The sequence below is a fragment of the Lacerta agilis genome, chromosome 7, assembly GCF_009819535.1.
Source record: "Lacerta agilis isolate rLacAgi1 chromosome 7, rLacAgi1.pri, whole genome shotgun sequence".
Lineage (NCBI taxonomy): Eukaryota > Metazoa > Chordata > Lepidosauria > Squamata > Lacertidae > Lacerta > Lacerta agilis.
This window is the reverse complement of record NC_046318.1, coordinates 72,562,397-72,581,408: the sequence shown is the minus strand read 5'-3', so window position 1 is coordinate 72,581,408 and position 19,012 is coordinate 72,562,397. Positions and strand designations below refer to the sequence as shown.

At 44.3% G+C, this 19,012-nt stretch overlaps 1 protein-coding gene across 1 annotated transcript in view; it reads left to right on the top strand.

Moving 5' to 3' along the window:
* Window positions 1-17,273, top strand: part of HAS2 (hyaluronan synthase 2) — a 35,403-nt gene extending 18,130 nt beyond the window's left edge. Inside the window, exons 2-4 of the mRNA XM_033155799.1 lie at window positions 4,699-5,325; window positions 13,494-13,595; window positions 16,315-17,273. Coding sequence (XP_033011690.1) covers window positions 4,699-5,325; window positions 13,494-13,595; window positions 16,315-17,244 — 1,659 coding nt within the window. The 3' untranslated portion in view covers window positions 17,245-17,273. The remainder of the gene's footprint in view (window positions 1-4,698; window positions 5,326-13,493; window positions 13,596-16,314) is intronic.
* The last annotated feature ends 1,739 nt before the right edge of the window (window positions 17,274-19,012 follow it).

Below are 19,012 nucleotides of genomic sequence, written 5' to 3'. Positions count from 1 at the left end.
TACAGAAATGCATGGCATTAGGCAAAATTGCACACAAACATTTGTATAGTAGGAGAAATTTGCATGAGGTTTTTTTAAAATAGAAGATTCACAAATTGTTGTGGGAATGTGGAAAATGGAATTTATGATTGGAAAAAATGAGAAGACGAGAGAACCTGAAATTGACAGATTACCCACCCCTAACTACCACCTTCCTTTTCCTCCTCCCCACTGTTTTCATCCTAGGATCTTGACTGTTTTCACACACAAATACCGAATCCTGTAGAATTCCAGCCGTTACATTTTATCTGCACAATCAGAATGAATTTCAGGAACCTAAAAGTCATATTGAAAAATACGGTCTTTGAGCCGTCTGGCCCCAAAATGACAACTAGGCATTCCGTTTTGGTGACCGTAACCCTGGTTCAAGGAGCCATTTGGTACCTAGCTTATATATCTGAGTTTATAACTCTGGGATCTGAGGAGTATGCCACTTGCTGCTGACCCCTCTGCTGTGACCCACTCACAGATCCAGGCCCATGTAACCCTGTAGCCCAGTGTTTTTCAACCACTGTTCCGCGGCACACTAGTGTGCCGCAAGATGTTGCCTGGTGTGCCGTGGGAAAAATTGAAAAATTACTTTATATATAGTCAATATAGGCACAGAGTTAATTTTTTTTAACATTTTCTAATAGTGGTGTGCCTCGTGATTTTTTTCATGAAACAAGTGTGCCTTTGCCCAAAAAAGGTTGAAAAACACTGCTGTAGCCAGTTTTCTGGGATACAGTTCCACTGAACTCTCTTGAATAGACTTGTCTAGGCTGAGTGGAGTTGAAGGGTTGTGCTAAGTCTTGCCCTGTTGAAATGCAACCCAGGTTTAAAGCAGAACTTTCTGAGATACTCCCCCCCCCAAATGCAATGCAAATCTATGCATCTTTACTCAGAGGTAAGTCCTGTTTAAATTATTCCCACCTTCACACAATGCTATGCATACTGACCTGGGAGTAAGGCCCACTGAGCATAGTGCAATGAATTTCTGAGTACAGATGCACAGTGCTGAGCAGCAAGTCTCTCTGTTCCTGGGAAGGTTTTAATGTATACACTTTGCTTATTACTGTGGTGCCTTCGCATCTTGTTCACTTGTTAAGTCTTGCATTCTTGTCAGATCATGCATAACTTGCGGAGTTTAGCATTACGGAGATTCCAGAGACAGACAAGCTAAGGGTGCCAAAAGTTGCCAGATTCTATTTCAAGTTCTGAAAGGGCTCAGCCTATATATAGTCTGACACCTCCTTTCTCTCTCTCTCTCTCTCTCTTTTAAAAAAAAGACATTCTAATATTAGTATAAGCAACACGGAAGAACAGCACAGCTGATGAAGTCACTTTGCGCCTCAAGATTTCTCTAGCAAGTTAAGACTTGAAGCTGGAGGATATTGTACAGCTTTTACGAGACACTTGTAACAGCCGACTGACAAGTGTATGAATTTTTGGAACTCTTGCTCATGGTTTTGTCACCTTGGAAAAATGATTGCTCTAGGGTTTTGTTTTTAAAGGGAGCTTATAAACTCTCTAACTCTCTCCCCCCCCCTCTCGTGTGTGTGTGTGTGTGTGTGTGTGTGTGTGTGTTTAGGCTTGAAAATATATGGGGTCACTCTTGGTATAAAGCATAACAATAGAAATTCCATACCCAAGAAAGGCTGGGTTTCATCTCAAATATTTTTGCTGGTGTATAAAGTAATGCAGATATGGTGCACTTCAAATGTATGAAGCATTTAACATACATTTTCTCAGTTCTCCCTAGTCTTACAGTCCTGTAAAGCAGGCAAATTTTATCCCCGTGTTGTGGAGGGAATGTGGATCATACAAAACACCTTGTGAATTGATTGCTGTGATGAGCTTTGAACTAGGGAAATGCACACATTACAGTTAGCTGCTACGCTGTATATTCCTTGTATATGCAATTTATAGGTACTAGGAAGGCTATGAAAAGGACCACTCTTTACTACACATGCATTGGGACTCAGCAATTCTAGGTCAGGAATCTAACAAGAAGCCGTAATGGGAGCACAGTGTCTACATCACAAGAAGTATTGAGTACCTCTCTCACAGAATCAAAGAATCATAGAGATGGAAGAGACCACAAGAGCCATCCAGTCCAACCCCCTGCCAAGCAGGAAACACCATCAAAGCATTCCTGACAGATGGCTGTCATGCCTCTGCTTAAAGACCTCCAAAGAAGGAGACTCCACCACACTCCTTGGCAGCAAATTCCACTGTTGAACAGCTCTTACTGTCAGGAAGTTCTCCCTAATGTTTAGGTGGAATCTTCTTTCTTGTAGTTTGAATCCATTGCCCCGTGTCTGCTTCTCTGGAGCAGCAGAAAACAACCTTTCTCCCTCCTCTAGATGACATCCTTTTATATATTTGACCATGGCTATCATATCACCCCTTAACCTTCTCTTCTCCAGGCTAAACATACCCAGCTCCCTAAGCTGTTCCTCATAAGGCATCGTTTCCAGGCCTTTGACCATTTTGGTTGCCCTCTCTATTCTACTTTTGTCAGACTACACTTTTAAGTACTATGTCCAGTTCTGAGCACCACAGTTTAAGGCTGATATCGGTAAACTGGAATGTGTCCTGACGAGGGTGGCAATGATGCAGAAAAGGGAGTGGAAATCTAGTCTTATGGAGAGAGGTTGAAGGAGTTGCAAGATATGATTAAAAAAACTATATGAAAGCCTTATTTTAAAAAAAACTGTCATATAAAAGGATCAGATATGTTTTCCGTCAACTCAGAGGGTGGGAGCCAAGCCAAAGGGATTTATTAGACTAAACATTAGGAAGAGCTTCCTTATGGTACAATCTGTTCAACAGTGGACCTGGTTGCTTCAAATAGTGCTGGTCTAACCTTTATTGGAAGCTGGATGGCCACTTATTAGAGATGCTCTAGCAGCAGAGTACCTACATCAGCAAGGGTTGGACTAGTTGACATTTGAATTCCCTTCCAACTCTCTATGAACTACAAGAGGTAGCTAGAAGCAGCTGGTTATGATACATCTTGGTACTGCAGGACCAGGGAGAGCTCCCAGAGACTGCAAGAGTTACATCCCAAATGGGAAAGATAATTTAAAGGGATAGCACCCTGGAATTGAGCCATGCAGTGTGGCACCACTGAATGGGTTTAGACTGCGGCCACTGCCAATTTCTATTCCTTGGACAAAATGTTTGATCTGCCAGTCCCTGGTTCAATCTCCTAACTTGATTCCTGAGGGGCTCAAGGATCTCCTAGGAGGTAGACACTCCTGGTTCAAGTCCATAAATAAGAGGTGTGGTCATATGGGGAGAGGGATAAGATACACCATAGTTTGTAGGAATAGGCAATTTCCTGCTTAAGTGAGCATTATCCACTAGTTTGTTTTTCTTGTTTTGCATTTTGGTCTGTGCAACATAAAATACAGCCGTAAAAAGGAACCTTAATGCACATCTGTCTCAAAGAGGAGATAAGCAGAATTGCATCCAGAAATATAGTTTGCTTGCGTCTTCTCTGCAGCTGCTTTCAATTGTCCTCTAGTTGTACCCTACATGAACCAGGTCACGTTGACCTAAGAAAACAATGTGATGTGGGGCACCATGGTGCTGATCCAGATAAACCCAGGTCATTTAGAGCCCTTGCATTTGTAGAGGAGCAGAACATCAAATGGGGGGAATCAAGGATGAATGACAGTGACTTGCACCCCCCCTGCTTTTGCTCTTATTTGCAAGGCATTTCCTGAGACCTGCTATGTTCCCCTGGCGCACACAGTTGCAAATTCCCAGTTGCCACTGTCCAACATATGGAAGACCACCACATCCCACCATGGAGCCCATAACAAAGCAATGGTTTATCTGGTGATTATTGCCTGGGCTTGTAGCACAAGATCCAATCAACGGGTATCAGAGTGGACTAAGTAGCAAGTACAAAAGTTTATTGATATAGCCTAACATTTTCCAAGATACTCTATAGAAATGCTTTGGGAATTTTGAACTACATTTCTCCTGGTGAAGAAGTATTTTTTTATCCGCTCAAAACATGATTCATTTGGCTCTGTTATCAATGCAGTATCCAAGATAGATAAATAGGAGCCAGCAATTTTTTTTAAAATTTTATAACCAGATTGCACATGATTGTTTGCAATGATTCTACCACTATTGCTCCCTGTTTTTTCCAATATTACGTATTTTCCCCCTCAGTCAGAATTTGGAAGCTATAAATTGCAGCTTATAGCTGTGTCTTAGGTGTCTGTCTAGCTGTGGGGAGTTTGTGGCCCTTCAGATGTTGTTGCTGAGGCTACCTGACCTCCCTCCCTGTGGTTGAGTCGATGCTTCATACCAGGATGGAGAGGGGAAGGGGGAGAGGTTGTGGCAAGTTGAGTGTAAATGCACAGGTGGAGCCAACCTAGTGTTCCTGTCTACCTGTTTGCACTGCACCAACCTCACTGCCCCTGTATCCCAGAATACGATAGCAACTCAGGCAGAGGAAGATCAGGTAAGCGGTGTAGCCTTGCCATGCAGTCCACTGCTACTCCATTTCCCATCATCCCTGACTATTGAATACATCAGCTAGGAGTTGGAGTCCAACAAGTGCCACAGGTTTCCTTATCCCTGCCTTAAACTAACCCGATCATCTCTTTTATCCAGAAGTATGCTTAAGTAACAATGACCTGTCTTGATCCATTGCAGATGCATTGCGAGAGGTTTCTATGTATCTTGAGAATACTTGGAACCACACTGTTTGGGGTGTCCCTCCTGCTTGGAATCTCCGCTGCTTACATTGTTGGCTACCAGTTTATCCAAACGGACAACTATTACTTCTCCTTTGGACTCTACGGTGCCATTCTGGCATCGCACCTCATCATCCAAAGCCTGTTTGCCTTCCTCGAACACAGGAAAATGAAACGGTCTCTTGAGACTCCAATCAAGCTGAACAAAACTGTTGCCCTTTGCATTGCTGCCTACCAGGAGGATCCCAACTACTTAAGGAAATGTTTACTTTCCGTGAAAAGACTCACCTACCCTGGAATTAAGGTGATTATGGTCATCGATGGGAATTCTGAAGATGACATTTACATGATGGACATTTTTAGCGAAATCATGGGCAGGGATAAGTCTGCCACTTACGTCTGGAGGAATAACTTCCACCAGAAAGGCCCCGAGGAGACTGAAGAGTCGCATAAAGAGAGCATGCAGAAAGTCACTCAACTCGTCCTGTCCAACAAAAGTGTCTGCATCATGCAAAAATGGGGCGGGAAAAGAGAAGTGATGTACACAGCGTTCAAAGCACTGGGGAGAAGTGTGGATTATGTGCAGGTAGGTATGAAAAGGCCCTTCTTCACCGCCAAGTAAAACAAGCTTCCAAAGAAAGCAGGTCTTGTACATCTTGTGCTGGACGTTGCAGTGCGTAGCCTCTCCTAGTCCCTCGGTGAACAGAGCGCCCCTTTCACTCTCCATTTGGAAAACAGCAGGGCTGTTGAAAAGCTTTAGCTTCTGAAATTGTTATAAGGCTGGTCAGATAGTACACAGTGACATGTCATGCTGGTGCAGGGCCAGTTTTAAGGGGATGGGCAGAACCTGACACTGAGCTGTGCAGTTACTTAACTTAGAAGCTTTCACAAACCATAACAAATTCAGACACCAATGCACCAGTGGGGGGGTGGCACTTATGTGCCAAGGTCCCGTGACCCGCAGTTCCCTAATGGACAATAAACACACGGGCACGAGTATTTTGGTTTATGGGTTCAAATAGGCCACAACTTTATTGGTTACAGATGTGAGCGGTTTGGCTTAGGCATTGGGTTTAGCCAGGCTATATCCCAACTCCTGCCTGCCTGCCTGCAGGAAGTCCATCTAAGAGTAAACCACCAATAGGGGGAGCCCTATGACGTACATCACACAGGGGCACCCCGAGGGGTTCCCATTGGGGTTGTGACATGGCCCTAGCCCACGTCCGACAGAATCGGACAGAATCCACACACCCCGGATCCCTTTAACAGGATACCCTTACTGAGGAGGGGCAGGCAAAGGCTACAACCTGCCCTCCATCCAAACGAAGGCTTACCCAATGCCTAACCTCACAAAGAGATTACTTTATCATATTCATTGCATACTGTACCCTAACTCATGGTCCAGTATGCAATGAATATGGTAAGGGGAGCACCCCAAAGCCTGCAAGTGATATCTATGATTACCTGGACCCTGGAACATCACTAGTTTGAAATTGGTACAAACATTGTGGCAGCCATTTCTTCTCTGAATGATATTCTTTCCCCAACCATATTTTTTTTTTAAGCAGGGATAGATTCTTTGCCTCTGTTTACATATGCTTCTGTTTACCATAACTGTTTATTGGCAGTTGTTCCTAAAGCCATAGATTAATCACTTGCTGAATTACATAACCTGCAACAGCAGTTGGTGGGGTGGTAGCACTTTACCTGCCCTGTCACCTGTGTTGCTGCAGTGCACTGGGAAGGAGAAGGGAGAGGGGGCGGTTTAGCCAGCGCAGTGCAAATGTGCTGGCAGAGCCAACCTGTGCTGCTGCCAAGTGCATTTGCATTCTGCCAACCTCACGGCCATCTCACCCTTCCCAGTACACTGCAGTGATGCAGGTGACAGGAGGTCAGGTAGGCACCACTGTCCTACCTTGCTGGCCACTGCTGGCAACCTGTATGATGGCTACTAGCAGAAGCAGCTTGTGAATGAATCAGGGTTATAAGACTGCAAAGACAGCCGTTACAGCCTCTCAGTGGGCAGTTGGTCTGAAGAAGAGAATTGCAGTTTGAGTGTGGGTTGCTATTTACTTGTCTCACAACAGTTTCAGAGGGGATCTCCCACTATCTACTAGCTTACATCATTAGGGGAAATGCTCTGTTTCTAGGAACTTACTTGAATTCAAGCCAATTCCTTCAAAAGGAGAAAGCGATGGAGCTACACTAGGGAGTTCCCGACAAGGAACTCTGAAATGCAGCTGATCCTAGCAGAGCTCCCAGTCAGAAACAAAAAGTCCCACTTACAAAGGGACACTCTGGATTTCAATTTTAAGTGCTCAGCTGATGGGTAGGGGGCACAGTCTGTCGGAAGCAGCTCAGCAAGCAAACTTGGGACTCACACCAGGCCCAATTACACCCACAGTACAGAAGTTTCACCACTGTTGAGCTACAGGAAGTGGCAAGTTAACATGGAGAAATGGAATAAATAATAATATAATTTATTATTTATACCCCGCCCATCTGGCTGGGTTTCCCCAGCCACTTTGGGCTGCTTCCAACAAAATATTAAAATACAATAGTCTGTCAAACATTAAAAGCTTCCCTAAACAAATGTCTTCTAAAAGTCTGGTAGTTGTTTTTCTCTTTGACATCTGGTGGAAGGGCGTTCCACAGGGCCGGTGCCACTACCGAGAAGGCCCTCTGCCTGGTTCCCTGTAACTTGGCTTCTCGCAGGCACTGGAAGGGACGAAAGGCTTTTAACTGAGTGGGAAAGGTTATGCTTTCTGTGCAGAAAGTCCTAGGTTCAACCCCAGAATCTCCAGGGAGGCGATTGCGGGGGGCATCTTGCCCTCGGGATTGTGGGTGCGACATCGCGCGTACATGCCTCCCCACAGCCAGTGAGACACCCTTTTCCATAGGGAGGGGCTCAGACTCTGAGGCAGAGAGACTCTACCTCCGCATCTGAGCCCCACTCCCAGAAAAGGGTGCCTCACTGGACGGCTGCAGAGGTTGGAGCTGAACTGCTTCTCTCTCAGAGGCAGCACTGCTGCTGCCTGCCGGCTTTTCTCATTGACTTTGTGGGAGTTTGCCCCCCCCCCAATTATATTATTGTGGGTGCCAGGGCACCCTTGGCCCACTGGAGTTGGCTCCTATGGAGGTGATGCAGTGGCAGCAAGTTTAGATGATAGTAGATAAGATGGTCCCATAACCTGACTCTGCACAAGAGAGTGTCCGATGTTCCTAGGAAGGGGTTGATCAACCCCCTATATCTGGCAATCTTTTTTCTGCCTCTGTTGCTTTTAAGCAAAAAATATAATGGGTACCTAATCCAATGGGATTGAAGTTGCCTCACTGTGTCTAGTTTCTTAACAGATGTTAAAAAAAAACTGCCTTCATTTATTGAAAGCATCATTAGTGTTGCTGCTGCTTGCAAATAACGTCTCTCTTAGAAAGGTCATAGAACCTTGGACCTCGAAGGGACCCAAGGGTTATCTAGTCCAACCCCCTGCCATGCAGGAATCTCAGCTAAAGCATCCATGACAGATGGCCATCCAACCTCTGTTTAAAAGCCTCCAAGGAAGAAGAGTCCACGGCTTCTCGTGGGAGTCTGTTCCACTGTCTTTAAACAGCTCTTGCTGTCAGAAAGTTTTTCCGAATGTTTAGTCGGAATCTCCTTTCTTGTAACTTGAAGCCATTGGTTCAAGTACTACCCTCAAGAGCAGGAGAAAACAGACCTGCTTTGTCTTCTATGTCACAGCCCTTGAGATATTTGAAGATGGCTATCCTATCTCCTCTCAGTCTCCCCTTTTCCAGGCTAAACATACCCAGCTCCTTCAAGTGTTCCTCTATACCCTATACCTCTCTATTCCAGGAGAGGAAGACTAGCATCTGTACCATAGGCTGGGTCCTGGGTGCCCCTACCAGTGGTGACTGGTGCCCAGGGGGGCTGGTGAAGCAGAAGGCAAGGGGACTACAATATGGGAAACCAGAGCCAATGACCGACAGACCCCACCTCGTGGCTGGTTGTTAATAAGGAGGCAGACAGGTGGGGGGTAGGTTGAGGTATTTGGCACTGCCCCATTGGGATTATGGAGCAGCCTCCAGGGGCCCCTACCACAGTCATTAGGGTCTGGGAGTCACCTGGCACACAGAATTCACCCCAGTCCCTTGAACACCGAACAGAGTGTCAATCTGTGGCAGTGTCTTTGTGCCTCAAACGCCTCACACCAGGGCCTGCCTATCTGCATTCCTCCACAGTGAAGAGCCCTGAACTTTGGTAGCAGAGATCAGCTTTTGAATCCTCACTCGGCCCTGATGCTCACTGGGGGCCAACATTTACACTATACACTGGTACCTTGGTTTAAGAACAGCTTAGTTTATGAACAACTTGGATTAAGAACGCTGCAAACCTGGAAGTGGGTGTTTTGGTTTGTGAACTTTGCCTTGGAAGCAGAACATGTTCCGCTTCCTATTGAGTGTGTTCCAATTTGTAAATTTAGTCCCCCGCTGCTATGGGAAAGCACGCCTTGGTTTAAGAATTGCTTTGATTTAAGAATGGACTTCTGGAACAGATTAAGTCCATAAACCAAGGTACCACTGTACATGTAAAACTTTGATACAACTTAGTAAACGCTCATGGCTTCCCTCAGCAGGTGCTGAGAGATGGTGGGAGACGCTTATTCCCCTTGCAGAACTACAGTTCTCAGAGTGGTTTAACAATCAGGGGAAACTCTGGCTTTGTGAGGGGAGTAGAGGCCTCTTAACAGCTCTCAACACCCACAACAAGGAGCTCCCATAATTATTTGGGGGAAGCCATGATGGTTAAAGTGGTATCATGGTACTTTAAAAAATACAGCGTGAATGTGGCCTATTGGGACACTCTCCTTTCTCCCTCCCTCCCTCCATTTCTTGGCCCCAGTCTACCTTTTTGAAAGGATAAAATGGGGGCAGCCCACGCCCATGTATTCCTCCCTAAAGCTCAACGGCAATTACAAATACAAGTAGCCTTCGTGAGTTAGAAGAAGTTCTTTGTGTGTAATCTCTTTGCCCCTTCCATTTTACCAGGCCTAGTAAGGAAAGGGGGGGGTGTCTATGTCAGATGCAGCACAGCTGGCAAATAATCCTTGCCTGCAGCTTGTACTTTGCAAAGGGGGTGGGGTGGGTGCTGCCTAATTCATTTTTAAGTGAACGGTGTCACTGAGGTTTCAAAGGCCAAGCTTTTGCCTTGAGTGAGGTAATGCAGCTGTAAAGGATGAAGCCAGCACTCTTTGGCTGAGGGATCTCTCCTGTTTGTATTTCTAAGCTCTCCTCCTCCTCCCCCCCCCCAGCCACCGCCTCCTCCTCCCTGCTTCTTAACAAGTTTTTATAGGGCTTTAAAACCTCTCCCATTTTCGCAGACTCTGCCAATCCTTTGAGATGCTCTTTCTGAGCAGCAAGAGCATCTGTTTGCATATGAGCGCCTCTGAGTTTCTCACAGAATGAATCATGGCCTCGGATCCCAGCAATACATCTGGCAAGGGGGGGGAAGAGGTTTTAAGAAGTGTTGTTGGGATTTTTTTAAAAGCAACAACCGAAGAGGGCTTTTTAATGTTTTGATTCACTATTGATATTTCTAGCCTCAGGTGGCAGATACGGTTCTTCCACTCTCCATAGCATCCTCACAGCAACCCTGTGAAGGAGGTTGGGCTTGAGAGTCTGTGACTAGCCCAAGGTAGGGATGGGGAGGGGATATTGAATTCACTTCTCATTTAAAGGTGAACTTACCTAAATTGCACTTTGCGAAACGGTATGCCAACCGAAACATGGCTGTCCTCTGTAATTCACACCACTCTGAATTTTGCAACGCAGTTCTCCCACCAAATAATTTTTTACAAAAATGCATATTCTAGAGTAAAGTGTGGGTATAAACGTCTATATTAGTGAAAATAGCATGGAAACATACATTCTGTTGGGGAAAACAACTCTGTGAAATCGTGCATATGAGAAGGGCGTACAAAAACTGCCTTATCAGGAGAAATTTGCACTAAAATGCTTACAATTTTTCATGAGGATTTTAAAAAATGTAAATCGATTTTGAAATTGGGAGAACCAAACTTAAGACTGAAAAAAAAATGGGGGGACACACCCAGAGAAACCAAAATGGGCAGATTTTTTCCCTGTTCCTAGCCCCATGGCAAAATAGGGATTTGAACTCTGGTCTCCCAGGTCCTATAACACCACATTAGCTCTTTCAAATAAGTGAGATTTATCACAAATATCAGGGAATATCCTTCCAGTAGAACCTTAGAGACCAGCTAAGTTTGTTGTTGGTATGAACTTTCGTGTGCATGCACACTTCAGATACACTGAAACAGAAGTCACCTTCTGGTGACTTTTGTTTCAGTGTATCTGAAGAAGTGTGCATGCACACGAAAGTTCATACAAAGAACAAACTTAGTTGGTCTCGTAAGGTGCTACTGGAAGGATTTTTTTGATTTTATATTTTGTTTTGACTATGGCAGACCAACATGGCTACCTACCTGTATCAGGGAATATGGCTACCCAATGCTTCACAGAGCTTGCTTATTAATGTACCTGCCACATGACACACCTGATGTCCAAGGCAAAGCAGAATCTCCACATTATGATGCACTAACAAATGGACAAAAAGACACTTCTAATGTTCTCTAAGCCCACGTGCAAATGACTGTAATCCTTCCCCCCGCTTCTAAATGAAGGTACAAATTTGTAGATCTAGTGAATGGGAAAAGTTTATTTACATTTGTATTTCAGTATTCATGCCAGCTATGAATAGAACTGCTTGCCACCCAGTAATCTATTGGTCTAACTGGGAAACTAATGAATGGGAGTCAGAAATATTAATAAACACTCTCTTTATAGCAGGCTTCCCTATAACCTGTTAGCACCACTCTGTCCCTTGACCTATCAGATTCACCTAGGTTCACTGTCAGGTCTATGACCTGCTCCTGGTGAAGTTGGTGATAAAAGGCCTGGGTTTGAATTCCTGCTTGAACTGTGAAGTTTCACTATGTGACCTTAGAACAGTCATGACTGGTCAGCCCAACAAGGTTGTTTTGAGGATAACCGAGGAGGAAGGATAGACCCAAGTGAATGTTACCCAGAGCTCATTAGAGGAAGGGTTAGAATAGAAACATTTGCAACAATTAGTGGGTGGAAGGAACTTTCAATTCCAATTCTCTCCATTGCTCGTTTTTTCAATATTAAATTTGCTTCTTCAGATCTCTGCAGCGATTTGCATTTTCAAAGCAATCCTCATGAAAATTCATTCGGTGTCACATGGAAGGAGGGAACAAGCTTGTTTTCTCCTTCTCCAGAGGGTAGGACTCGAACCACTGGTTTCAAGTTACAATAAAGGAAATTCTGACTAAACATTAGGAAAAACTTTCTGACCATAAGAGCTATTACAACAGTGGAACAGTCTTCCCTGGGAGGTTGTGGACTCCTTCCTTTTTAAGCAGAGGTTGGGTGTCCATCTGTCATGGATGCTGCAGCTGAGATTTCTGCATTGCAGGGGGTTGGACTAGATGGCCCTTGGAGCACTTTCCAACTCTACAATATTCTATGAGTCTGTGTCCCTAGAGGTTGGGGGGAGACCAGCAGCAAAACTGGACACCATAATGAGGATGATGTCCCTTGTGGGGTGCCACCTGAGGCAGCCACCTCACTCAGCCTCATGGTTGGGCCGGTTCTGCTATGTCTTCTGCCCTTAGTGAGCATCTGCTGCCATGGTCATTTTGCTCAACAACAACTCTCTTCAAAGGAGAAGAAAGCCATACCTGCAGAACATTTCAAACATGCTAGAAATGAGATCAGAACATCCTTTAAAACAATAACAAGCAGAGCAACATTAAATGCTACAAAACGCGAGTGAGCGATTATGAGAAACAGTTCTATAGGCGTGTTGTGAATGAGAGAGCTCCATGAAACGCAGGTTCAAAGAGATCTGGTTGGCAGAATCAGCTTCTGGAATCATATATACATGAATGGCTAAACCTTCTGTGAGTGGGGGAAAAAGGGGGCTATCGTATTTCTTCCCAGATGCTCTGCCAATTTTTATAAGCATCTGTAGGTTCACTCATCATTCATTCCCCCCCTTAGGACAGTGGGAAACTTTTGAACTGGGGGCACCAAATGCATCCGGTTTCCTTCTGTCAAATGGGATCAGGAAAAGTGCAGAACACCCGCAAAGTCCCCCCCCAACACACACACACACACACACACACACACACACTTTTCCATACCCCATCTCATGAACATGGTCCTTGTTCAAAGAAGTTGATTCAATGTGCGAATAAAATAAATACCTCTGGTTCTGAGAACAGACGTTTCTTTTATAGCCGCAGTACTCACACAACTGCTGTTACATTTAAAGGATATGCCTGCTAGCCTGACACAAATAGGGTTTAAAAGGAGAAACACTGCAGATTCCAGTGGGGAGTGTTTTGGAGCGAGCGGAGTCAGATGTGAGGAAACAAAGAGAATCTTTAAGCCTTACAATGTGGGAAAAGTACATAGTTGAAATTTGCAGTTAAAAATTGAAATCTGCCAAAGGCATCATCCCCTTATGTGAATGTATGACCCCTTTTCAAGTTTTGTAAGCGTTGCTAAGCTTCGCCAATGTGGGTCCCACAACCTGTGATTCGCTTGATAGGATTTGTTTCAAAGCACACCATTTGTGAAACAACAGTTTTCGGCAGTGCTGACTCTGGTTCCTTTATTAATTCCACATTTGCTTACTTTTCTCGTGGACAGGTTTGTGACTCTGATACAATGCTTGATCCAGCTTCATCAGTGGAAATGGTCAAGGTTTTAGAAGAGGATCCAATGGTTGGAGGCGTTGGGGGAGATGTGCAGGTGAATATAGCAATTTTCAAAATCTGCATCAAAGATTGTAAATTTAGGACCACCTCTATGTGCTCCCTTGCAATTTTGCAAGTGAAGATTGATAGTCACGCAGGAAGTAACATGCATATTTTATGGGCACTGTGAACATTTCTCCTGTAGTGGATGCATAGATCCAGAAGCCACTAGATATCTAGGCTGGATTTGGGAATATTGATCCATGAACTTTCCACAGAAGACGTTCCTATGTTATACCACAGTTCATGCATTTACAATATGTTTGCTATTTCATCCTGAGTAGGAAATGGTAATACAGGCAACCCCGATTTGCATGAGGGTTGTGCTCTGGGTCATTGTGCATGACAACGGAGCATGCATAAGCCCACTCACACACCCTTTTCTTCCCCCTTTTCCAGCCACTTCCATACCCTGTCACTTGTCTTTCTTGGTCATTGTCTGTACATGAGCCATGTACCCTCCAACATTTCTCCAATGAAAATAGGGGTGTCCTATTCCATAATAATATATTTTTATTATTATTAGTTTAGCGTTTATGCCCCACCCATCTGATTGGGTTGCCCCAGTCACTCTGGGTGGCTTCCAACATATCTAAAAACATAATAAAACATTAAACATTATAAAAAGCACACATCCCTATCCTTCCCTGCCTTCAGATGGTTTGGGGGTTGGATAACTGAGCTTTTCTGCTTATCTGAAAAGCCTATGTGGGGCCTGTATAGATAAAATGGACCCGAATGTAAAGGATCTGGGGCACAAAACACCGACTGAGACAAGATAATAGAGTGGCGATTACAGTGCTGCCAAACCTCATTCTTATAGTCCACATGAAGCTTTGACTCTTGGAATCAGTCATTGCATTTCAGGAGACTTATTTGCTCGTAGGGCAAGGTTCAGATTCTAATTATATAGGGGTAAAATAACATGATGAGGAAAGAGCATAAGACAGAGATGGGTGACCGGGATGGAGTGAGCTGCTGATCTGGCTGTGCTTAGTGTCAATGAGCAGGGGCGTAGGAAGGGGTGTGTGGCCCGCCCCGGGTGTAATCCCCGAGGGGGTGACAAAATGGCACACTGCAGGGGGTGGCACTTACCGCGGGGCTTGGCCTGCAGCATGCCCAAGCCACACGTCTCTCCTGGGAGTGACACGGTGGCTCGGGGCCCCATGCTGCCCCAAATGGCAGCATGGGGCTTGTGTCTGCCAGGCACTCCCCTGGGTGGATCGCCACAGCAGCACCCCCCCATGGGCGGCTCGGCCTGCCCCGTGCACAGATCAAAGTGAAGTTGTGCAGTCAAAGTGGATTTGCAGGTCGCCAAAAACAAAATAAACAAGACCTTGGAAAAAGCCGGAGTCTAGAAATATACAGAAACCAGAGTACTTTGGTCTGGGGAACGTAGTTGGCTTTGCAGACTCTGAACTTAGAAATGATATGTATGTCTGTGTTCTTTCTGCCATTTAGGGTCTCTTGCAATTGTTCCATTCTATGTCCAATGAAGTCTTTGTTCAAAATTGGGGTCTAGATGAGAGGGAAGGATGCTGGAAGTAGGAGAAACCCCAAGATTAGGCTCTGAGCAATTCCAGGTCTTCTCCTATCACACAAGGCTGAGCCACACTACCCATTTGAAGCACACCCAACACTAATTGAAAGCGCACAGGTTCCCCCAAGGAATCCTGGGAACTGTAGTCTGTTAAGGATGCTGGGAATTCGTAGCTCTGAGGGGGAAACTGCAGCTCCCAGGATTCTTTGGGGACAGTTATGTGCTTTAAATATGTGTCAGATGTATTTTAAATGCATGGTACTGATCCACACGCAGTTTGAAAACCACTGTCACAAAATATCGGTAACGCTGTTATTGTGTGAGAGACCCAACACGAAGTGCATGATTCTTGCATTAGAGGATTCTATGATTCTATGAAAACATGGGTGGGAGGGAGTATCAGAATATTAAAAATAATGTAAGAATAAAAGAAAATTGTTATAAATCAATTTGGAGATTGTATTTAACACCAGCCAGATTAAATCAAATAAACAAGGAATATTTGGTGTTATGTTAGAGGGGATGCCAGGAAATAGGAAATTGTGTTCACATGTCGTGGGGGTGTAAATATGTAAAAAAAAAAATTGGCAAAGGATGTTTAAGGAGATAACATAAATCACTGGGTTAAATCTGACCAAAAGTCCAGAGGTAGCATTATTATCAATTTACGACGGGGTGGAAGGTTCGCAGGCTATGAAGGACTTGCTCACAAATTTATTGACAGCTGCACACATTATTATAGCTAGGAAGTAGAAGGAGTAAGCAGAATATAAAATGGAAGAATGGTTTAAAGAGGTGTGGGACGTAGCTATTAATGATAAATTAACATGTGCCATTAAGGTAAGACTGGGAATATGCAGGAGAAATTATTTTGAGGAGATATGGAGGGTGTTTGTAGAATTCGTACTGTTAAAACGGAAAGGGGTCAAACCATCGCAAGAGGTATTGAAACTTTGGGAGGTTGGATAGTTACAATGGAATGGTCTCGGGGGGTGGGGTGCACATTTTTATTCTTATTTCGTTATGATTATTACTATGTCAAAATAAAAAAAAAATGTGAATGGCAGTATTTTATGACATATACTTATGGTTGTTGTTGTTGTTTTCCCCCCAAACACAGTTGCATATTGTTTTCCTCGTTATAAAACTTACTTTTCGTTGTTGCTGCTTGCAGATTTTGAACAAGTACGACTCGTGGATCTCCTTCCTCAGCAGCGTTAGATACTGGATGGCATTTAACATCGAGAGGGCGTGCCAGTCCTACTTTGGCTGTGTGCAGTGCATCAGCGGGCCCTTGGGGATGTACAGGAATGCCTTACTCCACGAATTCGTGGAAGACTGGTACAATCAAGAATTCATGGGGTCTCAGTGCAGCTTTGGAGACGACCGGCATCTCACCAACCGAGTCTTGAGCCTTGGCTATGCAACGAAATACACGGCTCGGTCCAAGTGCCTTACCGAAACGCCCATAGAATATCTCAGGTGGTTGAACCAACAGACCCGCTGGAGCAAGTCCTACTTCCGAGAGTGGCTATACAATGCAATGTGGTTCCACAAGCATCACTTGTGGATGACTTACGAGGCTGTCATCACCGGCTTCTTCCCATTCTTCCTCATTGCCACTGTCATCCAGCTTTTCTACCGGGGGAAGCTGTGGAACATCCTCCTTTTCTTGTTGACAGTCCAGCTGGTGGGCCTTATCAAGTCTTCCTTTGCCAGCTGCCTTAGAGGGAACATTGTCATGGTTTTCATGTCTCTCTACTCAGTGTTGTACATGTCCAGTTTGCTGCCGGCAAAGATGTTTGCCATAGCCACGATAAACAAAGCAGGTTGGGGCACGTCGGGCCGGAAAACCATTGTGGTCAACTTCATAGGACTCATCCCAGTCTCCATTTGGTTTACAATCCTCTTGGGCGGTGTCATTTTCACGATATACAAGGAATCCAAAAAGCCATTCACTGAATCGAAACAGACCGTGCTAATCATTGGTACGATACTTTACGCCTGCTATTGGGTGATGCTATTGACTTTGTACTTAGTCCTCATCACCAAATGCGGAAGGAGGAAGAAGGAACAACAGTATGACATGGTGCTTGACGTATGATTCAACCACTGTGACCCCCCCCAACCCCACTTTTTAAAAAAAATTCTTTTTTGCTGCCCATGGAATCTTTCTTGTCACAAGATGAACCTTCTAGCGTTTGTGGTACTTGAGATCACCAAGGGGAAAGGATCACTGCTGCTGGAACTTGAACATGAACGAATTCATGACCATGCCAAAGCAATAATAATTATAATAATAATAACTAAATGTGATTGTGCCTTTTTATCGGGAAAGGGTGGGGGTGGGGGAGAGAAGAAAATCACAGGATTCAACCCATTCCTGTGGGTGGTCTCCCAATGATGCACTTTCTTCTGTTGTGCGTACGCCCGAAAGTGTTAACGTCCTATATACCTCATTGGCCATGCTCATGTTGGGCGTACATGGAAGAAAGGGAGTTTTGGAGACACAAGCAAAGGATCTGGTAACCCATTTTTAGGATCTGCAACCTAATTTATGAACCTTCTTGTTGTTCTGTAACTTTTTGTTTCCTAGGAAGGGGTGTGAGTGAGTGTGTGTGTGTGTGTGTGTGTGTTAGGCTGCAAACTGTAATTCCAAAGTCAAGTTTTTATAAGGGTTTTGATGACCAAGGGTTTGTATTTTTATATAATTGTAATTATTTGTCTTTGTTTACTTTTTACACCAGTCTCTTTTTTTAAATAAATAAATAAATAAAAACCTCTTATTTTATATTTCTGCCAAAAAGTACACTATTTTCACCCCCTCCCCGCCACTATTACAGTCTCTTGCTTTTTTTTTCCTAAATAGGCTTTGAAAAACTCCTCAAAAAAGAAAAAGAAAAAAAAGACTTGCCCACAATGTGAAAATGGTTTGCTGATTTTTGAGTTTTTCCCCTCCCACTATTGAAAGAAGAATTTTTAAAAGTCTCTGTATTTTTAAACTGATGAATGTTTATTTCTGTGAAAGTATTTAAACGTGTGCTTTTGACTTTATTTGAGGCGTGGAAGGGAAAATTAACATCATTGTCAATTTTTGGAGGCAAAATCTTTGTGCGCAAGGAATAGCACAATCCCCAGGATATTCTCCTGCTTGGACCCCCATTGAAATCAAACGGGAGCTGCGTTAAATGATCACAAACAGCTTCAGCGGCACCATTTGGGCAGATGTCCAGTGCCCCACATAGCAGAATGATTAGAGTGACAGGACAAAAACACCAGGTCTGACTGACCAAATATTGACGTCTCAATGGGACCATTAAATCCAGAGCCCAAAATTCCCACCTGCGGTTCTGCACAGCTCCCACCAATTTCAGTGCGAATTGTGGAGGAGGACTTTCTGCGGGATTGGGCCCACAAAGGCCAATGGGATAAATACGTGCAATCTCTTTCTCCTCCCCATAAAAGTTTTAGAAGAGGAAACTTATAACCGTCTGCCAGATGGTACACAGGCATTAAAAGCAGTCTTCCATCCCACGACCGGGTGCCTAACGCTATGTTCTCTCTATATATGAGGAAACAGTGTTGCCGGAGTGAAACTCTTGGTTTCCAGTTTAGAAAATATGTAAAGATGGGTGAAATCCTAGTTGCGTATCTTAGTTTGTTCAAATTGAGTTATGCCAACCCAATGAGGAAATTCTTTCCAGTCTAGAATGGAAGCTGTTGGCAGTCAATTAGCTTCCAGAGAAAACTATTGGGACAGATCCTGTTTAAAGTAAAGCTTTAGTCTCATTGAAATCAATGGGATTTTGGTGAATCATGACTTGTCTGAATTGATTTCAGTGAGCTAAAGCATGAGTAACATATAGCGGAAT